The 24,226-nt window shown below is 41.2% G+C and overlaps 1 protein-coding gene across 4 annotated transcripts in view; it reads right to left on the bottom strand.

Moving 5' to 3' along the window:
- Nucleotides 1–3,210: 3,210 nt before the first annotated feature.
- sox6 (SRY-box transcription factor 6) overlaps nucleotides 3,211–24,226 on the bottom strand; it is a 155,143-nt gene continuing 134,127 nt past the window's right edge. For all 4 annotated transcript variants that reach the window (XM_036130774.1, XM_021309570.2, XM_036130775.1 and 1 more), the window contains 4 exons: nucleotides 17,905–18,010; nucleotides 10,824–10,997; nucleotides 9,157–9,373; nucleotides 3,211–8,490 (listed from right to left, as the gene is read on the bottom strand). In XM_036130774.1, the coding sequence (XP_035986667.1) occupies nucleotides 8,184–8,490; nucleotides 9,157–9,373; nucleotides 10,824–10,997; nucleotides 17,905–18,010 (804 nt within the window). In that variant the 3' untranslated portion in view covers nucleotides 3,211–8,183. The remainder of the gene's footprint in view (nucleotides 8,491–9,156; nucleotides 9,374–10,823; nucleotides 10,998–17,904; nucleotides 18,011–24,226) is intronic.

Genomic DNA, 24,226 nt, shown 5'->3' with positions numbered 1-24,226 from the left:
TGGAGACAGTTTGTCTGCGTCATCTAACATTTTATCATTCTCAACCTCATTGTTACAACCTGGCTCAAAGGCCTGTAAACAAGCAAGCTGCTCAACAAAACACAGCTTCCCCATCTGTAAACAAGTGCCAGTGTAAATAAGGAGGTCTCTTTCAAGATTGGTGGAGCAATCAAGGTGAGTCTTTCAATCAGAAGAGGAGAACTTTAACAGGAAGTGATGCAGGAGCAACTACAGGAAATGACCCAGGAGAAGGTCTGCATTAAGATCCCATAGTGGAGCCAGCTGGCAGGAAGCAGCAACTACATCTGATTTTAAATAACATGAGAAAAGAGAAAACCCAAACAAAGGCCACTGGCCGTAACACCTCCCTCCTTAAGATAGTGACTCAAAGGGATCACTAAAACAGTCTTTCTACTCCCTTACCATTATATTGTAACCAGTATGCTACTCAAATAGACCTTCTCATTCAAACCCATTAAATGACCTACTAAGATGCAGAAGGAGGACGAATTATTAAAACAAAACTAGATGCAAATTGTTTAAAAACCAATCAACCTGGATGTAATTAAAATATGCCCATTATTATTATTTTAATGTGCTGTTAAACATTAAAAACACGTTGTAATGCTGAAAAAGTTTTTTAAACAATGTATTTAATACATGTATGCGCTTTAGCAGACAGTCATATGGCATATTATTGTATAAATATGTGATTTCACACTGAAATACTTAGTTTTATGTATTATGTAACGAAGACAGACATGTTGTATGGCATATTATTAAATATGTAAATAAATATGTGCTTTCAAATGGAAATAGTTTGTTTTATGCCCTTAAACAAAGAGCCATGTGGTATTACAATTTAATACATGTATAAATTAATAAATTTGATATTTTGATAAAGAAACACGTTGGATTGTTCATTTAAATGTATTTCAATCTCTTACTCTCAATCTCACACAAACACTCTTGGGCCAATTGAATGGAGCTTGAGCTATTCTGAAATGCAGAACAGGCAAAACTGGTAGAAAAAAAATCACCACAAGGCTTGCAGCTGTAATTCCAGCCAATGAGGATTTGACAACTATTAAATCAGTGGGATGAATAAATGAAAGGCTGAAAATGAGAATATAAATGAAATTGTACCTAACAAACAAGTGGACTTGATTTGCTAATACCTCAACTGACTACAATGCTGGCAAAAGAGTTAAAGGGACTCATGTGCTTGCCACACTTTTCAGATTGTTATGTCAAAATATTTTTTTGGTGTAGCTTTTTTTCCACGAGACAACATGACATTGTTAGGATCCCCAGGGGTGTGATTTTTTTAAAGCTCCCTGGGGATCCTGCAATCTGTTTTTGTTACTCTGTTTATCGTTCACCTCTAGATCCTCCTGTTTGTTACCTGTTTAGTTTTCTGTCCAGGGTTAAGATTTATTAGATTATATCTGTTAGATCTGGATTAGGTTAGTTTCTTTTCTTATTATTTTTGTTCTATTAATAGTCCTTTATCTTCTAGATCTGTTTTTTATTAGTTTAGTCTTCCCCATGTCAGGTCATTTCTATATAACCCTGTGAGGTTCTGTTAATTCCCTGCATCTGCAGCTCATTACCCCTCCTTTCCTTCTGCCTGATTGTATTCCTCGGTTCACCTGTGCCTAATTACCACCCTATTGTTTCCCTCCGTCTCTTCCCCTTTAAGTTTAGTCCAAATTGTCGTCACATGGTCAGGTTTTCCGTCTTCATCCATGTAACTACCCTGTTCTAGTTTTGTCTGTGCCGTCTTCCTGGTTTCTATCATCTTTGTTATTTTGTAATCATTCTTTATTTAATGAAGTACCCTTCATTCATCATGCAGCTTCCCAGCTCTTGCCTGCACTTCTTTATGTCAAAAGCCTTATATTCTTGACAAAATGATATAAATTTCCTCATAGTTGGATTGTTTTAGGATAATTAAACCATGTCCTAAAACAATACAACTATGAGCAAAATAATGAACATCAACTGATAGCGATGACACAATAATGCTGGGAGATGAAATCCAAACAGATCTAACATAAGTCATGTGGATGGGTGAGGTGAGTTTAAAAATAGCGAAGGAGATTTAATCTCAGGGACAAATTAAAAAGAAAAAAATGCTTATCTTCCTGAGTGGTAGGAAACTGAATTGAAATATTGAGGGACAACATGGTAAATGCATAAAAATTAATAATTCATACATGCAGTTATTGTTCCAGTAGAACAGGCCAAATGACAATGTTGCATTTACATTTAAAAAAAATTAAATGACAGATGCTAATTGAAGCTTCAGATTGCTGCATTACTCATACAGTTTTCATTTTATTTTTGATTTAATGTGTGTTGTTTACATTTACCTTTTTGATTATAATGCACATCCTGTTAGAATTTCTGCTTTTTCAAATATGAAAAGGACTAGTTGCCAAGCTAATTATTTCACCTAGGTATAAAGAAATAAGTTTTCTCCAAGATGTAAGAAGCACTAACAACACATTCCTCCCTAACTTTACATTTTAGTCGATTACATTTGCAATAAATTTGCTTGACTAAAATACGGCCAGATTTAGTCAATTTAACTTAGACTAAAATTAAAATGTCAACACATAGCTAAATTGTGACAAAACTATATGAACTTTATTCAAAATACAATGACTTAAAGTAAATTAATATGTGCTGTAAAAAGTGTCACTTCTCCACCGAGTCCTTTTTCATATAATTATATATGGTTTCACATGAAGCATGAAATTGTAAAGGAGTTAAAAAGAGCTTTTATAAATGTTATTTAAAACGCTTTGCACATTTTTGCAAAGGTGGGCAAGAGGGTGCCGCATTAAAGGGATTTAAGGTGGCTCTGAATTATATTTTCCATCTTCTTTACGTCCTGTCTTTAGTTACTTTTGACATTTAAACATACAAAATCTCAATTAATTTGTGAAATAAGTTAACTAATCTACAGATTATCCTATAATTAAGAAAAAACAAGAAATGTGTTGTTGCTGTTTTTTTGCCCCACCAGTGGGCCCTTTAGCCAATAGGAGCCAATATGTTTTAGCCAAGGCCGACTGTTAAGGGGTTTTAAGTGAGATTTATGTTATGAGCCAAGCCAACAGTGTTACATTTTCCCCAAAGACCTGCATGTGGTTTACTCTTCTGCAGACAGCAAAGAGTGCAGTCAAAATAATAACTCAAGTCTTTAAAACAAAATGTCTCTTTAATCGGTAAGTGTCAACAGCAGTACAAAAGATGGAGTGATGTGTGAACCTCTCTGCAACACAATGTCTGTGTCTTTTACAGAAAACAATGAAATTCTTGAGGTAAATAAGCGAAAGCCAGCAGTTTCTTCAGCCCGCTGCTGCATTCATACAATGGACCGACACATACGGGAAAAAAAAATGCTGTTTTTATAGTACGTCTGAAAGTGATCCTGTGGGCATAATTTAATAATTTACAGTAAACACACTCGCACGGTGCCAAGATGCACCACGGTGTGCCAATTATTGGTTTGTTTTCACTCTTTATAGTGTATTAATACTACCGAAGCTGAGGACGCAGCTCTCCACTCACACACACACCGATGTAAAATTATTCACCTTAAGTTTACCTCACGTCAATACTGCACATGAAAAACCAAAGAATGCTGGTGTACACACTGAAGCCAAGCAAAACAGAACAAACATAAAAACTAACATTTTCTTCTTTTTTCTTTTTTTGTTCAAGCAATAATACACCCTTGAGAGTAATTGACCTTTTTTGTTCTGTATAAAGAAGAATGTGAACACAAATGTGATGGTAACATTGTTTTTAAGTTGAATTAAAAACTTTACATTGGACTGTACAAGATATTATGATAAACTATTTACATATTCAGACATAAACTTTTTTTTTTTTTTAAAGCAGCAACAGACACTATGTATTTCCTGTTCTCTAATGACACCCAAACAATACTTGCCATGGGCTTATAGGTACCTGCAGGGAGAGGAAATCATCAAAAGGACTCTACGCAGAAAATCATTTCAGGCTGCCTGCAATTTTTCGAAACAGCGGCTCCAGTCATAGAAGAGCCCCACACAGTGTTGCTTGAAAAAACAACTCTTAAAAGCAGAGTACCAAGGGCAGCTTAAAATGTTGCCCCAGATGGTACTTTTTTTTTTCTTTTTTTTTTTTTTTTACACTTTCTGAACAGCAGCTAGCATGTCAGTCCAGCATGTCAGTGAATTGTGCTGATTAAATTAACACAGAGAACATTCCCACCATTTATATCACAACGTTCAGACAAACGAGAAAGAAAAACAAAACAAAACAAACAAAAAAATAAAAAATCAAGAAATCAAATTACAGTAATATTCAACCAGCATAGAATCCTTTGTCTTCAGTTAATCCAAAACCATTTTGCATGTCTTACAGGAAGAAAAATGGAGACCAATTTGTGAGGGCTACGTTTCCACATCCTGGATCGTCGGCGACACGTTCAATTAAAAACCGGTAGCGTAGCGCAAAGACGCCGATGCACGTCGTCTCCGCATTGGAAGAAATAAATACTTGCGCACTCCCAAACTAACAAAAAGAATATCTCTTGTGTTTAAAACTGCTTTTTGAAACGATAACAAAGGTACATAATGTTTTATAGTGATGTCAATGCAAGCCCGATGCGTGCAGATATTTTCAGATATTTCTCACTGAAACGAATGGCTAATTGATACAATGAGCAAAAAAAAAAAACGAAAAAAAAAAAACAGTGAGGATATACAGCATCAAGATGAGATTGTATCAGACACTTTTTCATGATTGGAAACAAATGGATGAATAATTACTATACATTAAGTGCTTCTTTGACTTGGTACCATTTTTCCTTATAAGTCTGATATGGTAAGCTCGTATAGGTGCTTTGAATAGATCAAAAAATCTTGTCATTCTTAATCTGTTGGGACCAAATTTCCAATTAGAAGAAGAGTTCAGCATCCACATGAAGTACAGCCTCTTGTCAGCTGTTAGAACGAATAGCATAAAATAGGAAATAAAACAGCCAAATACATAACTTATACTAATCAACAAAAATATATTGATTGCTCATATTTACAGTAAAGTCTTGATGAGATGGGGAATTCACTTGAAATACTTTTCATCTCCAATTATAACTTCTTTTTGTGATTGTCCTCGGTTTTGTTGTTTTACTGTCAATTTTAGAGCCAGCTGAGGCTAGTAATAAATACAGTATGCTGATACACTGCGGTATCAGGCATCATATGCAAGGCGCTGACGTCTGTTGTTTCACAGCTCTCCGAGCCTGCTGTCCAATGCTCTGCTCACATTTCTTGTGCTGATTCTTTTCCCAAAACGAGCCGTGAAGCCTAAACAAATTGTTCATTCATCGCACGTGTCTTTGCATAAATACACAAAATAAGGAGACAAAAAAAACAAAAAAAAAAACAAAGACAAACATAACATAGAAAGGACCCAAATCTGGCAAGTGTGACAACAAACCCGCTTGAGTCAGGCCGGGGGAATCCTGTTCATCCATGGTGTTCTTCGTCAAACAGCTTCACATTAATCAGAACTGCTAAAAAAAAACATGATTTATATCCAGTGCTTATAACACATTGTCTCTTTGTGAGCCTGTGTTGTCCTTTTTTTTTCTTCCTTTTTGCCTTTTTTTTTGTGTGTGTTTTTGCCGTATAAGCACAGTCAAGTGTCAATTCTCAAAGAGTCCGAACGCCAGCCAACTGAAGCAGCTTGGCAGGGTCATAAAATTATTTACAGTCACATACAAATCAGTCTAACCACCAGCAAACGGGAGGAAACACCTTAAAAATACCAAACTGGTTGACTTGGAGGGAGAAGGTTTGACTTGTAGGGGAGCAACCGTTGATTGCTTCGGCGTTTAAAAAATGAAAAAGAGTACTGAATAAATGTGATGCAATAAAAACGATAAACTAGGAACAAAGAAAATTGATTCATGAAACACACATAAATTATGTACGAATGTTTGCAAAAGTTTAGGTAATGCAAATAAGAAGTGCTAAAGAGCAAGGCAGAGCCTTCTGTACCAATTAGAGGCAGGAGAAAAATGCAGTGACCAGCAGTGGGGATCTTGACCACTTAAAGTCAGTGACCGGCTATTCAGCTCCTTCACAAAGCTCCGCGCCCTCTCTGAAACGGACAGGTTCAAGGGCAAGGGAGGGGAATAACTGGACTCATGCATTAATAATGCTGCATTTCAGACGATACCCACTCGTCAGTCATTTTAATAATCCCCCACAGCTTGATGTACTTGTTCCATCTGCTCGCCAGCGCCTGGTGATTGGGCCGCGGCGGAAGCCCTGTTGAGGCCTTACTTACAGCACTTTGATGGAGAGCACAATGAGGGACACACACCCAGTTTTTTTTATTTTTTCCCCACTCCTTCCTGCTGCTTTCGCCTTCTCCGAGCCAGATGGCGCCCCCTGAGTGTTGAGATTGCTAAGGACTGGGGTCAGAAACGCGCGTCGCTGAGAGGAGAGCCACTTAGACCTTCTGCTCTGCAGGCTGAGCCGTAGCATCAAGCAGCAGAACCCTAAATGTCTTCTACGTAGGGCAGCCGGAGGGTTTGCTGAATTTAGTTTCAATTCAGTTCACCTCGTATTATCGAAGCTTCTTCACAGAGATGTTGTTGATGGCAACGCATGTGTCTGGGTTCTTTGTTACGCCTAAGATTTTATGATTTTTATGACAAGGTTCAAAGATGGCAGAGGTTGTATTTAAGTGCATAAAAAAACAAGAAATGAAGTCACCTTTGTGAGATGCAGGAAGCGGGAAACCAAACGAGCCAGCAGGCTCTTCTCTTTGTTGAGGAGCTTCCTGGCAATCTGTCACTCCTCTCAGTACGATTTTAGCAATCATTCCACCGCATCAACAAGATAACCGCCCTGCTTTAAGACTTCTTAGTGTCCGTTTAAGATTTACAATGTCTGAAAAAATTACATTTTAAGACCTAAGACTTTGAACATGCCATCCAAATGGGGCTAAAGTGTTTAACAGAACGTACTGTAGCTTTGCAACCACACATTGTACAACATCAACTTAAGATTGTAATGCCACCAAAGCTGCCTTTCACTTCTGTTCCAATCCTGCAGATTGGGGGCCTTTGGCCCTTTAGCATTCTGGCCTGATTACAATCGCTGATTAAGATCCTGGTGATTCAGAAAGAGTTTGCGGAGCTGCAAAAACTGAAGGATTCTCCAATGTTCTGTTTGGACTGGGGGCGAGTATAAAAGGGCCACTGATAGCCACTGCATTGATCTCTGTGGAGTTCAGCTACCATAACGTCCACGCACAGGTGTAACCTGTCGCGTTCTACAGAACTTGATGCCTCCAAGTTCCTGAGTTTCGTTTCTTCTCTTCCAGTAGAGTGAAGAAAGTCTGTATCACGAAGCTGCATTAAGAGATGAAGAGATTGTCTTCAAAGCCTCTCATGGAAAAAAAAAAAAAACATGAAATGTTTGGCACTACCACACTGAATTATGCAGCAAAGACAAATGGATAATATTATGATTATTATTACTATCGCCATTATTATTAATAATAACAACAATAATAATGTGACTAAACTGGAATCCCTCCATATTTGTGTTTTGATCTTATTTTTTTCTCTTGGTTAAAACATTCACAAGCTGTTGGCTGGCACACTATACCTGAGTGAGATCATTTTTTTTCCCCCATCTTGAACAGTTAGGTGACGTAAAAATCATACAACAATAGCTGAAAACAACGTGACTTTAAGTATTATAGTTTCATACCAAATGTTTAGCTTCAAGTTCTGTCTTTTGCTTTAGGCAACAAACTAGCTGTGTAACTGTCTATGATCATTAATGAAAAAACAAAAAAAAAAAAAAAAAACTAGACAGACAATGAAATAAAAAATAATAAAATTATAAATTACCACAAAACAAACAATTTCACAAACTTAAAGAAATAATTAAGACCAAATAGCTTTCGACTGATGAAGCCGCAGCTGCATGCAGGCTTCCACATGGTACATTATTATTTTTCTTTCAGAAGGTTTCTCCAACCCATGCGGTGAAGTTTTTTTTTTTCTCGTCCTCCTTGCTCCTTCCCCTCCCTTCCGATCGGAACGAGCCCTTTGGGCCTCCTCCTGCGCGAACGCTGTCTCTGCGTCAGTAAAACGGGTCTCAGTTGGCACTGACTGGCTCCTGTGTGTCGTTCTCACTGCTATAGTCTGATTTGGGCTCGTCCTCGAAGTCTTCGTACATGTCCATCTCGTCCTCGCCGTTGACCGGCTCGCTGTTGTTCGCCATGGCGCTGGGCTCCAGCTTCATGTTGTAAGTGCTCTGGATGACGGGAATGGACGGCTCAGGGCTCACCGAGGCGCTGGAGCACTCTGACGTCATCTGAGGCGAAGGCGTGGTGTTCGCCATGGCGAGCCCCCCCGGATAGACCATACTGGCGCTGGTGGTGATGGGGATCTGAGGCGGTTGGCTGGACAAACGAGAAACAGGGCAAAATTTACTACTCCCTATTCCCGGTCCAGTCGAAAGAAGAATGTTTTTCACACTAAGATACGATGGCTGGACTTGGGGCTTCCCCAAGCAGTCTGCGTCAAGCCAGCCGCTCCTGTTAAAATGATTTGGGGGAAGAGAGGTTCTCCTGACAGCTCCTGTTCTGCGCTGTTCAGACAGAGAACCCAGTTTATTGGCGACATAAAACCAATACCCTCTCAGTGCTGCTCTTGTCTGCTGCTGCGCTGCGTGATTGATTCTCCAAACTGCTGAAGGTTATGACTGACATGGGAACACCTGGAGAAGGGTTCTCCTGCTAACCGCACACAGTAAATTAAAGCGTTAAGCCTCGGCTGCCCTCCAGGCCTCTCTAAGTGTATACTTAAAGCTTACATCCCACGATAATCTCTGCACCCCATGCTTCATTTGAGCACTGGTATTGTGTAAAATTATTAAATCTCAGCTATTGAAAAACGCTTGATTTTTAAAGTGTATGGCGGCTCTTAAAGCCAAGACGGCATAGATTAACTCGACACTCAATTTGGGAAAGAGCCCGCAGTGTTTAAGAAGAGTTTGCAGGCGCTCAATAGAGCCTCGGTGTGGTTAATGAGTATCTATTTATTTTTCTACGCTCGCGTGCACGTACCCCACAGTGAAGAACTGTCTCATCTCTTGTCGCCGTGAGCGCATCATCTGCTTGTACTCTCCAATGCGAAGCTTTTTGCCGTCGATAATGCAGGTCCTCTTAGGCCGTGGCTTGTACTTGTAGTTTGGGTACTTCTCTAGATGGAGCTTACTCAGACGGGCCTGCTCCTCGTAGTACGGCTGCTTGTCCTGGTTAGACATAGCCTTCCACCGAGAACCTGCGGTACGAGGAGATGAACTTTTCAGCATTGCAGTAAAGTTGAAACGGTTATTCAAATTTAACTGAGTGGGTTGAGAATACAAGAAGGAGTCCGAGCGCTTTCTTACACATAGCACACTATAATCAAGTATACTGAAAATATATGTCAAGTATATGTCATTCAGACATTTCCGCTCACCGTTTCGTCAATGCCGGAAGGATTGAAATATTTTGGTTTAGCAACACAGTTTCAATTAATGTTAAAAAAAAGGCTTCATAATGATCACAATTACATTTAAAGTTTTAATTCTCATCACATGCTGCGATCCCTGCAGTTATTGGTATTCCTGGTAAATATCTCTGTCCTTATAACAAATGCATCTTTGATTATAACACTAAAGTTTTGTCATAGTTGAATATTTCCAAACATTTCCAAAAAGATTGATTTCTAGTACTTATTAAATCATATATCAACATCATCATTTATTCAACCCTTCAAATATAAAGATGGAGCCCCACACAGGTGATTTTCCCTCAGCCAGTCCTCCATACAGGGAACACAAGAGAACATGAAGTTCAATTATGACGGAAGTGTCTTTATCTTCCTTAGTCAAGAAACGGCCATGAAAAATCAGATGCTTACTTGAATTTGGCCATGCCTACAGTCGGAGTAGACTTTAAAAGTTTTAAACCACTGGACCAGTGACAGACAGGGCTGGATGAGGACCCGTGTATCTTGGCCACATAGAAGTGAGCAGCACGCTAAGGGAAATGTCCATATCATCCATTTATTTTAGGGCTTTTTAAATATCTTTACAGATGATAGTGAAGGGTGCTGCATTGCTGCAAGTTAATAATACTTGACCAGAGACATGATATAACACTTATGTAAAATAGGGGGGGTTATATTATTTTACTGTAGAAAATCATGCACCAAGATGTATTTACCATTTTAAAACAACCCTTTGATAGGTGTGCTGGCATATTATACTAAAACAGAGACATGCTTGCTCCTTACTGTCAAAAACTAAGGAAAAGCAAGCCTGTGCAGTAAATACTCCAGCTCCAGGAAGTGCACTACGCCGCCATGGATGACAGCACTTTTAACAGCTCTGATGTATGGACTCCAGTGCTGAGGGGACAAGACCCATTTAGTCTCTGTCATTTTTCATGACAAACACTTATGGTAGTGATGGGCCATAAATCCATCTGTATGCAGAGGTGAACTGATGCACAGTAGCCTACGCAGTAACACACAGTCCCCCCCCCCCCCCTCTAAAAAAAATGAAATAAAATAAACCAGATGTCTGTTTTAAACAAGAGCTTTAAAACTGGCTCGAGGTGGAAAACTGGAAATCAGAGGATGTCTCAAAGGTTTGTAAAAATTCCAGCAGAATAAAAAAAAATAATTGCTAATCTGCATCCTTTATTCAAGTCACAGCTCCTATATCTAATTTAAAGAACCTTACCCAAAATCTTGCTTATGTTGGAGTTGTGCATATCAGGGAAAGCCTGGAGGATCTTGCGGCGCTCGTCTTTGGCCCACACCATGAACGCGTTCATCGGCCGTTTAATGTGGGGCTCGTTGTTGTTCCGTCCTCGGGACTCCCTGAAGACCCGCGCCTCGGTAGATCCAGCGCCTCCTGTTGGCCAACAATAATAGGGTTGGGGTTTATCTGCAGAGCCATTGACTGCCCTGGACCCTGGAAAAGCCAGAGTAGGAACAAGAAGAGAGAGCGAGGCAAGGCATTGATTAAATGACGAGCCAGGTTTTAAACTCTCCTTCATCTACTATCAGCGCCTCTATCTTCATCATGAAGAACATTGTTCTAAATCAGCGCCGGGAAAACAAACCTTCCCCGAGGGACGGACTTTTCTTTTGAGTGGAAAATTCGACTTGAAAGGACTAAGAGCTACAAACCGAATACATTGTCAGTTTACACCGAGCTTGCGTGCCTCCACTCTTTCCGAGCTCCATCTAGATCCCGATGATTAAACTATTTGACTTCAAATGTTCTATGTTTAAGTGTTTGCTTTTCTGAAGCACACACTTTTCAGTTCGGCGTTCACACCATCCATAAAGTAAGTGCCAACATAAATAATAAATAGAGAACTTGAGACAGTCTTTAAATTTGAAATTCAAGGAGGAAACTCAAATTCTTCCAAATTTTAATAAAGCTTTCTTCCCAAGTATATTTCACACATGAATATGCACAAATCATTTATTTGCCGTCTTTTTTTTTTCTCCCTGTTGTTTCTCAGACTTTTCCTTTGCCCTCCGAGCACACAAGCAGGAATTCATTCACAGCCGCACACAAACAAATAAACCAGGCCCACATTAGCGTGGAGAGAGAGAGTGTGTGCCGGAGTGCTGTTTCTCAATCAGGGCATTCACAATCAGCATAAGAGAGTTTCTCTCAGTATTAAACTGTACATCAGGCTGATAATGATTTCTGTTTGCATGCGCATTTGCTTCCTTTTATATGTAAGATGTGAAAGAATTAAATAAAAGCAGTATGAATATTTAAACAAACAAAAACATGTTGATAAACAAGGCATGAAAAATAAGACAAAAAAAGAGCCTTCCATATGCTACGATACATCTTTAATGATCTCAGATCTGGAAAAGAAAGCTTGGGATGACTCATGCATATTTCATCATCCACATGTGAAGCCTTCTCATTAAACCATTTCACCAGCAGCCTTGGCACGCGTTACCTGGGGTTTGATTTCTATTATTATTTCAGTTTATAAACAAATCAAACTCTTAATGAGTAATCGAGGGCTGTGCGGAGACATTCATTCGAAAAAACCACAGAAACCTCGCTCCGTGTTAATCGCTGAAGACGTTGCTCCACCATTTTCAGCTTCGGGAGTTTGTCTTCTTCTCAAAAATCACCATGTCTTAGTTAGAAAAGTACTTGCTTTTCTAACTATTATAGTCGGCAAGTAGCTCCAAAATAATAAGAGGAATGATGAGCAGTACACTGAGCTTCTGCAATAAAATCCTTACTTCAATAGCTTTTTCATCTCATGTAACAAAAAAACGGGTCATAAATATGGTTTCCCTCTTCAGGTGGAAGCCGATGAAAAGTGTATTTTTACACAGTGACACTACAGGTTTCTTTCTAAATAGGTCCTTGGCCTAAATACTAAATTCTTTAAAATTTTAACTTTTTTTTAAATAAAATGTTATTTTAATTACCAAATCCTGAGTGGCTTGTGTTCTCTGAAATCGTATGTGCCCACAAAAAGTCACATTTCTCACACCCAATTGGGACGTTTTTCACCTAAGCTTAAAAAAAAAAACATTTGAAACGGACTGCTCCCAAACCAACACAGGCCCGTAAATAAGTGTTTTAGCACACATCGGATGTATTGTACATCAGCCCGTTTAAGAGCTACTCCCAAGCCCTGAAAGCACCAGCTCTGTGTTTGCTTTTGCCTCCTGGAATGCTACAGGCTTTAAAGCCATCACGAATTCAAGAATAATACACTACCTTTGCTGCCACCAAAACCCCACAGTACGTTAATTTCATTTAGCATGCACTCACTGTACGGGATGAATTGATTTCACTTTGTTTGCTTTTGACAACCATGTTTATTGTACAATGAAATGTGGTGTGGCGGAGGGCTGACAGTATCCATCAATGCGGGGCAATCTGCTGACTGCCAGGGCCAGATGAAGGTATTCATTAGCTCAGGAGCACAGCGCTCACTCAGACACGACAGCCAGTGTCTGCGCCCCGGGATCGCTTGCTGTAATTTACGACGCCCCCCGTGCCATTACTCTATCACTGACACTGATTCAGCAATTTATATACTGGCGTGCATGCATACGGGCAGAGGTGATCTTCTTATGGGGAGGGGGTGCAAAACAACTGCCTGTCATCACCCAGTGCCACATCAGTAGTTAGCCGGGAAACCAGCCACGTGACCGGGTTCGTTGGAGGGGAGTCGAGATGAGCCGCGGGTCTCTTCGCCTCACACAGTTGCTCACTCGGAAAAGCGCCTGTCAGATGTTACAGGAAGCTGTAGAACTGAGCAACAACGCGAGTGTTCAATCAGTTGATGTTATGCTATGGGAATAGCGGCTGTCAGGCATTCATTAAAGAGGAAAATATTCAAAGTGAATCTGTTTCCTGTAAACCCAGGCAACCCCCTTAGATCTTTGACCTGAAATAATAGTTTAGGCAGTCCTCTTCTTGCTGTAGGTGATCTGGATCACTCCCCAGGGCGACAAAGGCTGGAGGGTGTCACAAGCACTTGAAAATAAAAAAAAAGTTATCTATCCTTTATTTGCGTACCTTGTCAATGGGGAATGTGCACCGCCGCATTGTGGCCCTGTTCCTGTGAGAGCTGTCGCCGCGCTTGTCCCTAATTTAGCCCTTCCAGTGTATATGACTAAATCAGACACTTCCTGGGCATCTGCATCAAAAGGAAATTGCTGGGGACGGCAACGTGCAATTTGCTGCAACATTGTTTTTAGCCGCCTTTGAAAACTGCTGTACCCGTTCTCCGGCATTTTTGAAAATGAGCATTCGCTATATTTTCTCCCAGGTGGGGGGAGTGGGGGGGGAGGGACGTTTAGGCGTCGTTTAGTTAGGTGTTTGATTGTGTAAATAAACACAGATGTTTAGCAGTGACAGGGCCAGGCCCCCTGGGTGGTGACTAGCGAGGAAGCGAAACAGAGGGAGAGCTGCTTAATAGAATTTATTGTGATTCATGAGGCCCGTAGCTCAAGTGTGACAGAATAATATGAGAATCCCCTTTTAATTTGTCTCTCCTGGAAACACTGCGGACGAGGACGATGAATTACGGTGTGAAAGGCGCGAATGCTTGCGTGTGTTTGTGGAGAGAGGGGGGGGGGGAAAGAATGAAAAGAGAAAGGAAATAATGATGAAGCAGGGGAAAAAAACGGGAAAAGATTTAGAGGGAGAATTCAGCAAGGTCCCAAAGCCAATCGCACCTGTGAACTGCAGGCTCAGACTCGACTGTGCACCAAGCCAGGGGGTAGAGCTGCCCCATCCTTTGCCTTTTCTCCTCCTTACTCATCTTTGTTCTGTCGTCATACGTGTGCTGTCACCCAGGAATCTGCTCAAGAGGATGAGCCTCGGTGAGCACGCAACAATTACATGTACCTGCCAAGCCCTCCCTCCTGGGATCAAATCTAACACCTCCGAGTGAAGGCATTTAACGCTGACAATGGAGCCTCTCCCTCAGAGCAGGATCAGGCGAGATTAATGGGTTTAGTCAGACAAAACTCCAAGCTCGGTGTCTCTGCTGCAGCCTGAGACCCATGGCATGCTAATTTAACCGTTACAAATTACAAGTGATATAAACGTGACTTTTTTCAGTCGTTGGATTATTGTTAGGTTCCAAGATTATGCACGTGTACGAGTCCGTGGAGGGACATGGGAGCAAACGGCCCGCTTGTTACAATTTGCAGGTGGCAGATTGTACATCTTTCAGCTTTACAGGAAAGCCAAAAAGGCCCTTTTTCCCCCCTGCTTGTCAGTTTTACACACTGAAACTTTGCTGACATTGAAGCAAAATTCCACCTTCCTGATTTAATCAGCTAATATTGCTGACTTTTGAAAATATTTTTTTATCTCATTATTTTATGCAACTTTAAACGTAACTCTGCTTTCTCTTTGATCAATGATACAGCTTGAGTCTCAGGACTTAACCTCTGAACAGGACAAAAAAAAATAAATTAAATAAATGCATTTCACTGATATTGTATGTGATTGACTAAAAATAAGTGTTGGACAGTTATACATACCTTTAAAAAAAGGTTTCACTCATAAAAATCTGTAGAAAGAATTACAGCTGCAGGGTTTTAGGGTATGTTTTAACCACCTGAAATTGTGCCCATTTTTATTCAAAGTAGCACATCAGATCAGATAGAGCACTGCAAAAAGGAACTAAAAGTAAGTAAAATTTTCTTGAAATTAGTGTATTTGTCCTTGATTTGAGCAGGTAAATAAGATGATCTGCCAATGGAATAACATTTTTGCACTTAATATTGGAACAACTCACCTCCATCATCTTATTCCAAGTGTAGTATATCTAATTATCTTATTTTAGTCATTCCACTGGCAGACAATCTTATCTACCTGCTCAAATCAAGGACAAATACACTAATTTCATAAATTAACTAACTCTGCTCATCCCTAAATCCAATGGGTTCCCAGCAAGCTGTTTAAGTTGTGTTTTCTAACAAAACGTCCCGATACTGAGATAAAACTACTCACTTTGAATCGTTTTCATCCCACATCACAAGGACTATGTTCTTTGTTTTTGGTCTATGTGAAAAAAAAATCCAAATAAAATACAATAAAGTTTGGCGAAAGGTGAAGTGGAATTTAAAAGAACGCTTTTTCAAGCCACCACATCTTTCATTTTTCTCCTTTGATACCATGACAACTTTGTTAAGGGTCAGTTTAGGCATAATCCTCTTTTTGTGTCATCAGTGTTACCTAATTTAACATTTATATAAATTCTTTTTTCCTTCCTCCACGGATATAGCATCGCTATAGATCCTCGGTGATACAGCTGACTTTAAACAAGTAGCCCATTCAACAGGAAAAGTCCGCGCCGCCACTTGTGAATGAATTAAGGTTCAGGCTTGGCAAGGATATTAGCAGTTGAATCACATGAGCTGTGTATGACTTTATACAACAAACCAAATCCTGTCTATTATAATTTTTTTTTTTTGTTGTTGTTTTTTTTTGCCATGCAGAAGGAACCAAAAGCTTCCTCAACAGGCACTGGCTGCACACTGCATCTGCTTAGCTGGGCTGCTGCACACCAAGGGGCTTTCACACCCTATATGTGCGCTGAGAGGTACACCCAGTAATTTTCCCTTTGAGGAAACACCAAAGTATATGTGCCGTGTTCTGATCTACTTGGGAAAAAGTGTGTTAAAAAGCAGATCTTTCCAAAGTAATTTCCTTTTTCGTCTAGGGGTTAAAAATGCTTCCAAAAAAACTAATTGCATTACTCATTTTAGATGTCTGGGAAAAATAAATTGGTCCACATTTAGTTGAAAAGCCACATAAACTTTAGTAGATGGGTTTTCACACAACAACCTATAAGCATAATGTTTTAGGAAGAAAAAAAATAACATCTGAAAATATAAGTTTCTGAAATCTAAACTTTGTTTGAAAATCCAAGCAAGAATTAGCCGCAGCGATGCCGTTTGCGTGTTTCTAACAACACGGGACCAGGCATCCGCTGGTTCAGGGAGATCGCCGGGAGAATTTCAAATGCAGACAGGTTCTGAGAAGAGTACACAATTAGTTGCTTCCAATTTAAAATCCCTCTTCATCTTTAAGCTGCATGTGCCTTCTCGTTGCCATTAGGTAAACCGAGAGATTGATATATATATATATATATATATTTGTGGTGCAAAAGAAGAAATGTAAACTGTGTTTTGAGTTATGAGTGCTGCCCTGTCTCTAGTCTTTAACCACCCCTCCCCCCTGGGAAGAGGACCTATCCCCTCTTCTAACCTCTGTCTACTCCTAATCCATAGCCCACTGGGAATACTGATGTGAGGCGTCTGGCGCTAGCCTTTCCCTTGGCCCTGAGAAGGACTTAAAAGGACACAAATGCCCTGGTGTGCGCTGTGTTTCTGTCCTGACTCGGCGGTAGCCACAGAAGGAGGGTTCCCACCGGGAGAGGGAGCGATGAAAACACATCTGTCCGAGGAGTCAGACGGTTGGGATGGGAGCCTCCGCTGTGGCTCACATGGGAAACATGTCAATGAAGCCGCAAAATTCACCTCTAATTCTCATCTTCAGGATTGGGTGTGATGTGAACCTAAACGGGGTGTACTAAAAAGAAAAAAGAAAAAAAAAAGCTTTCGAGCTGGTAAACAAACATTTTATGGTTTGCTTTCCTTTTCCATTTCTTTCATTTTTTTTAAATAAAATCTCACTGGGACCCTTACGTGCTGTCAAGTTTGTTTTAGAACCATAACAAAATCTTCACGAGAGTTATATAAAACGCTGATGGATGACAATGTCCTGAGAAAACAGCCGTCTCACTCGCTCTTCGCTCCTTCAAAGATGACTCAGACGCCGTTGCAGACTGAAATGCCATAGAAACTGTCACAAATATTATTGTCAAACAAACACGGGTGAACTGAAGTATTCCTTCGCCCTGTGTAGGTGCCAGCACCACAAAAGTGGATGACGCTTTGTCACATCGGTGCGATCAGATTTTGCGCTGCGCTGCCCGGGAACCTCAAAGGAGCAACAGGAGGAAGAGGAGCCAAGCTTGGAAAGGAGCCATCTTTGTCCTTGTGCACCCTTGTCCTCCGCTCACCAACTTGTGAAAACCTCAGAGCCGCGGCTCATTTCAAACGCAATATAACCCCCAACCCCCAGAAATCTCTGACACAGAATCGACGCAGCTTCCCAGCAACGACTCTAAACTTATCATTTTGCTCTCAAAATGAACTCCAGCAGAGGGTTTTCCACAAACTTTTAATAAAAGGGCACAATCTGAGGTGTGTAGCTACAAATCCACTTCAGGCCTTACCATCTAGATCCTCAGGCCTGGTGAGGTCAATCACTCTGTGGCCGATCTTTCCTTCCTCTCCTAGTTTACCGAGGTGGTGCCCGATGCTGTCAAAATGCATCCTCTCCTGCAGAAAAAAAAAAAACAGAATTACATGTTAAAATCTTTACCAAAAAAGCTGCGAAAACACCTTTATTAATCACAATATTTGAGAAACGAAAAGGATCTTTGATGGATGCAGGTTGTTTTGTGAAGCTGCTCTTTTGACAAGAGGTAGATGTAGTGTGCTTATTTATTTTTTTCTCTCTCTCTCTATCTCTGCGCTCTATTCAGCCAAAGATGACAGGAGGGAGAGAGACAGTGAGGGCCCAGGGGTGCCGTAAATAGATTTACAGACGAATACTTTGTGATCCAGAGCACACAATTGGGCTGCGGCCCTCTTTGCGGCGCTCAGATTTTTTCTTCCTCCGCTGCCATCTCCCTCAGCCTCTATTTTTCCCAGTCTACGGCACTGAGAGCTCAGCGCCCATCATTTATTCAGGGTTCATGTTTTGGTGAACGCACCGTGTTTTCCCGTTTGTCATGTCGCTTTGTGCTCAGATTAAACTTGGCATCATGTTGTACTTGAGCACAATGAAACCCTGTCATTCAGCACTCCGTGACAATATTAAATGTCATGTCCGTGTGCATTTACAGAATAAAATAACAGCTTTCGGGGGGCCTCTGAATAGTTGCTGCACATTACACTTAATGTATTATGCAAGGGGAGAGAGTGCCGACTGCTGCCGGGTCCATTGTTGAATGACCTACTTCCTCGGTGAATACACAGAGCATTAGCAAAGGGCTGTCCTGTTCTCTAAAAACTCAACTAGGAAGATGGACACTTTGACTCTGCATGATACAAATAATACCCCCTCCCTTTTTTTTAAGGTTTTGCCCTGATGAGAGCAAAAACAGGCATTAGAGAGGGGGGGGGGAAACATTTGTTTTATTTGCAGGGTGCACACATTCAAGCTTTTCTTTGTGAGAAACTCTATGTAACGCAAAGGGAACAGACCCTCAGGTAGAGTCCCTACACTAACAGCTCCCCAGCCATGCAAACTAAGACCTGCAGACACATAAGTCCTCCTTTGTAGCTCATAAATAAAATGGATTAAAAATTAACTGGTCTTAACTGTTGTTGGTAAAGGTAATCTTTTTTTCCCCCCAGAAAAAACCCCCTCCCAAAACAAAACGTATCGGTAAGAATAGCCGGGAGAAATGACAATATATATATAAAAAATAAAACTACAGATTTTAAATATTTCCATCCTCTTGTGTGAGCTTTTATCTATTCATATTAAAAAAATATGACAAGATGAAGGATGAAGATAGTTCAAGTGCATTTGAGCTCTTTCACAGCATTTTGATTTCCTTCTTGCTTTTATTTATTCAAGAACTATTCCTCAAAAGAAAGGAATGTGCAAGAGGCAGAAAGAGCTCCGCAATTTACCATTATACTTGAAGGACCGCTCATTATTTATGACCAGCTGAGTGATTCTGATATACAATTAACCACTACCTGCTTATGGCCTGTGATTAGAGGCTGTCTATCTGACGGGCCTTTGCTTACTTAAGTGTTTTCTAATTATGACATATGCGGTGGTCCCCGCTGGGCGAGAGGACACTTTGTAAAGACAAGACGAAGTATGGGGCCCTTTCACGGTTTCACGTTCCGCGCGTGGACACGCACGGCGTGTGTGTGCGCGGAGCCCTATCCATCACCCATCCACATTATTGCTCTTAATGAAAGACGCCAGCAGCCTGATGACAAAGTGACTGAAGTGCGATTAGCTGGATGGTGGCGCTCCGCACGCTTCCTCTTGGACAGTCCAGCAGGAAGACGCCGCGCGCTTGCTGGTGCTGGATGCCTGTAATAAAGGAGCCGTCTCATCCCTCTTCTGTGCTTCGCTGGCCCCTCTTGATCAATCAAGTCCTTTTATAAACTCATGATCATTAAACATCATGTTGGGCTGGGGAGAAGCGAGGACGGGGGGGGGGGGCTATCCGTCAATGATTTTCATTAATAACGAGCGCCGCGTTGAATGTCTTCCTCCACCGCACTGAGTCATATGATCGGTGGAGATCAGCGTGTTAGACAGCGCCCAACAACGCTGAATAAAACTCCTGTTCAGAGGTTGTTTTGAGGTTGTTTCACTTCAAGTCGACATATTTTTTTTTTCTACAGAAGCCAGCACTTTGCATGCTACAATATTATGGTCCAATTAAAGTAAGTATTGCTCCGCTGCTATGCTAATTAATGCTGGCCTATCGGTCCAACACAGCGTCACAAATTTTCATAAAATTTTATATACTGAGTTAATATACTTATTGGTTATAAGTTTGGTAATTTATATCTCGAGTTAGAAATATAGTTGAAATTAGGGCCATAAGTTATCTGCACAGCGCTGGGGTTTTGTTTTAGGGCTGGAAAATATTCAGTGAACTAATGCTTCTTTACTGCCCACGCATCAAGTGCTGTGATAAATTAATGGCAGTTTTATTATTTTATAGTGTCATTAAATTTTTACTGATCACTCTGACACAGCGGAGTAGCAAAGGACGTGCAGTATCTGGGAGAAGTGGGCTTTTTTTTTTGTGCTGCGAGAAGAGACGGGGAGGCAGGGAGATGTGGGCCCATCAGTGTATGGCTAATATATAAAAAAAAAAGGGTATTTATAATGCAGAGTGAGAGGAAGAGACGCTGCGGAAAGAAAATATGACGGGAAAGAGGTGTCACTTCACCCAAAGAGAACATAAAAACAAAACAATGTTGGGCAAAAGAGACGATTAAAAAATCAGGAAACAAAAGATGTAACAGTGCGCGCTCCTCCCCTCCCTTTTGACCACAAACAGCTGGCAAGCTCCCAGTCTCTCCTCTAAATGACTTCAGCATGCAGCTCCCCGCACCGCAAGTAAAATTACAGCAGTCCGCTCCCGGGGCTGCAGTGGAGGACTGCCACTCACAATAATCTCCTCTGCCCTGCCCGTGCAGTCTTTTGTCTGTAAAAGTTTTCAGAAGCAGACGCAGGAGTTCTTTAGCGGCACGTGACTCCGGCGGGTGGGCGAAGGTGGCGAGGCGAGCCGAGAGGCTGCGAGTCACAGAGGGAAGGGAGACGCGTAGAAAGAGGAATTAGGTAGCATACGCGGTCCGACTTCTTGGGCGAGGGAATCCAAAAGGGCTCTTGTCAATGTTGCAAAGAAAAGCTTTAATCTGGCTGGCCACAGAACATGCGCTCGAGGCCTTTTGCTCTGCCCACAGGGCGTTTTCTGGGCAGAAGCGGGTGGCGCACGGCCCCGTGTATTGTGCCTCCTGTTGCCCTGGATTTCGGCAAAGCGCTGCCAATCACAACACTCATTTTCTCTCACGTCTGTAAATAACCCGAGGCTATGGGAGAGCAATAGATCTGAGATTGTTTAAGTAGACCTCAAAGATACCTACGCTGGGCAGCAAGGTGGACGGCGGCAACGCTCAGAAAGTTTTTTTTTTTCTTTCTTTTTCATGTTGATCCTTTCTTTATATGTACAATTTATCCCATAACATCTTCAAAATACCTGATGAAACGCTTACAACTTAAAGGTTTCTCTGCTGTTTTGCCAATGATACGCTACCTAAGCACTTGTGAAAAAAATTAGCAAAGGAGGACAGAGGGTTAATTGTATCCAACAGACAGAGCAGAGAGGTCTGAATTATTTTTTTCCCCCAGTTTTTTTAAAACTAAAACTGAGTTATTATGTCTAATATCTCAACTCACCCACGCCCCCCAACACATATGCGCACACATGCACACAAACATACCATATGAGAGATAGTATGAGTAAATTCATTCTGCAGTTTTCAAATGACGGTTTCTTTCATTAAGGGGAAAAACACTATCCAAAGCTATAAAAGAGGAAAAAAAATTTAAAATGAAGAAAACTAGTAAAATATTATCCAACCCAGTCAAGGAAATGATATTTGACTCCTATGCAGCTACAACTGCTATCAAGCATTTGCAACAGGAGGAATTTTGGTCCACTCTTCTTTGCAGAGTTATTTCAGGGTTTTTTGGAGGGTTTATGAGCATGGACAGATGTTTTCCTTCAGGAGTTACCAGTAGAGAGAAAACCTTTTGATTTGATCACTTACGGCAAGTTGTCCAGGTTCTCAATATGCGAAGAAGCCCAGTTCTTCATTTTACTACCAACATATTTTACTGAAGGAATGATGTTTTTTTTCTTTATTTTTTGTAATAGGCTTTTTCAGCTTTGGAAATCTCCAGTAGATACCATTTCTGTCCAGTCTCTTGCTTACTAAGAATCAGGCTTGAAAGGCTTGTAGTTCTTTGGATGATGCTCTGGGCTCGTTTGTGATCTCCTGGATGAGTCATTGATGCGCTCTTTTAGTAAGTTTGGTGGTCTGGTACACTCCTGGGACGGTTCAGGCCACTACTCTGTGTTTGATGGCTCTCACGGTTCCAGATGTCATTGACTTTCTTAACTGTTATTGAATTTCTTTTATTTGGGGCATTTAGGGCTAACCTGACGCCGCCAGATAGATTTGCTTCGCATATCCATCTGGACACCTTCCGTTGAAGTAATTTTGGGAAGGGGCGAAAATACTGGTTAGCTGATTGGCCTATGTTGGTGATAGACGGGCCAAATAAACCAATCAGATCAACGAAGCATATGACGTACTCGTCAACATGCTTCGTCGTCGCTCTGTTACTAGCGTCGACGAAAACACAACCACAAGCCAAGCTACTCTTGCTGCTGCAGGTAAAGGCTCGTTAGCTCAGCAAAGAAATACTCTGTAATTCCGATAAAACTTGCTCGATAGCCACGCTAACGCTAGTTTCATCGGCTGAAGCCGCCATGTTCTTTAGACTGAACTGTCGCGCTTCTCGTTGCGTCACACCTCAACCCGCCTCAAAGCCAACGCTGATTGGACGTTCGTTTGGTGAACGGCTCCAAATTTTCTTTAACGGAGAGTAGCCAGACTGATCTGCGAGTGAAACCTTGAAAGCTCGCGTGATCAGGATGGTCTTACGAGGCTAATTTAGGGCAGCCATTTTAAATCTTTCTGCTTTCTTGATTCTACGGGCCAGGCCTGGGTGTGGCTACTTAAACACAACTCAGCTTTACAAAGTTGTCCTTGACATCTGTTCCTTGATAACGCTAAAAGTCAGGGACCTCCTTAAAATCGGATTGGAGTTACCGCTGCACACAGATTCTTTTTTAAACTGTCTTCTTTTTCTGTCACATTTATGATTGCCTTTGTTTCCAAAACTAGAGTTTCTGACAGTTGCAAAACCCTAAATTGCCACTTATGCTTGATAATGTGCAGTACTGGCACTTGTAATATTACACACCTGGTACGTGGTACACCGAAGGCAATGGTTCAGGCCACAATACAGTGCTTTGTGCGCCGAGCGTCAGTCACCACCGTGCTCTAAAGCCCTTGAGTGAAGACCGAGGGTCCAGACTAAACCCCTCAACAATCTGCCCCAGCCCTGATGGAAACAAAGACGGCACCTCGCCATGGTAACAGCTTCTCACAGCTCGCCACCTCATCTGGTTTCTATCTTTATTGTAACCATGTTATTTATAAGTCTGCTGCTTTCCAGTAGTTTTGCGAGTTTTGAGCAATTTAAATGCTAAATACATCCAGGCATGCGGTGAACCCGCAGGTCCTTTCATGGAGGCTGTCGCTCTCTTTCCAGCCGGAGCTGTCCTTTTGCTAAGGCTAATGCAGGCAGTAACAGAATCAACAGTAGCAGGCCACAAAAGGCTGGCATCTGTTCTAACATATCACAGAGCGGAGAAGGAGAGCTATTCTGGGCCCATTTGTTAAGTCAGGGCATCACATAATTTGGCTCAAGGCAGCATGGGCTCCTTATTGAGGAAGTATTGATAATTCTATATATGTAGGTAACTGAATATATAAATGTGCAGAAAACACCTCTAAACCAGGATGTCTTATTTGTAAATCACAGTGTTATAAAAAAAAAATTCAGTCCTCATTGACCCAGAACAGTCCCACCAAATGCAAGATGGATTTCAGCGTTTAGCCTTTTTAAACCCTATGGGTTGCTAACAGCAGGATATTAGAGACTGATGCACTAACTCTTTCACACAGGGACAAAACTCCAAGTCGATGCTGGGGTGATTACAGCCCAACTTCAGCAATACATTAGACCGGATATAGTTCTATGTATATTCCTTCTCTCGTTCTTTCATGCGGGCACTTTTTTGGTGAAGGGCATCATGGAAGCTTTAAGGCACTTGTGCCAGAAGCATTTCTGAACGGGATGTAGAGAGCAAG

The sequence above is a fragment of the Fundulus heteroclitus genome, unplaced genomic scaffold, assembly GCF_011125445.2.
Source record: "Fundulus heteroclitus isolate FHET01 unplaced genomic scaffold, MU-UCD_Fhet_4.1 scaffold_38, whole genome shotgun sequence".
Taxonomy (NCBI): domain Eukaryota; kingdom Metazoa; phylum Chordata; class Actinopteri; order Cyprinodontiformes; family Fundulidae; genus Fundulus; species Fundulus heteroclitus.
The sequence above is the reverse complement of the archived record's forward strand: the minus strand, read 5'-3'. Positions and strand labels throughout refer to the sequence as shown.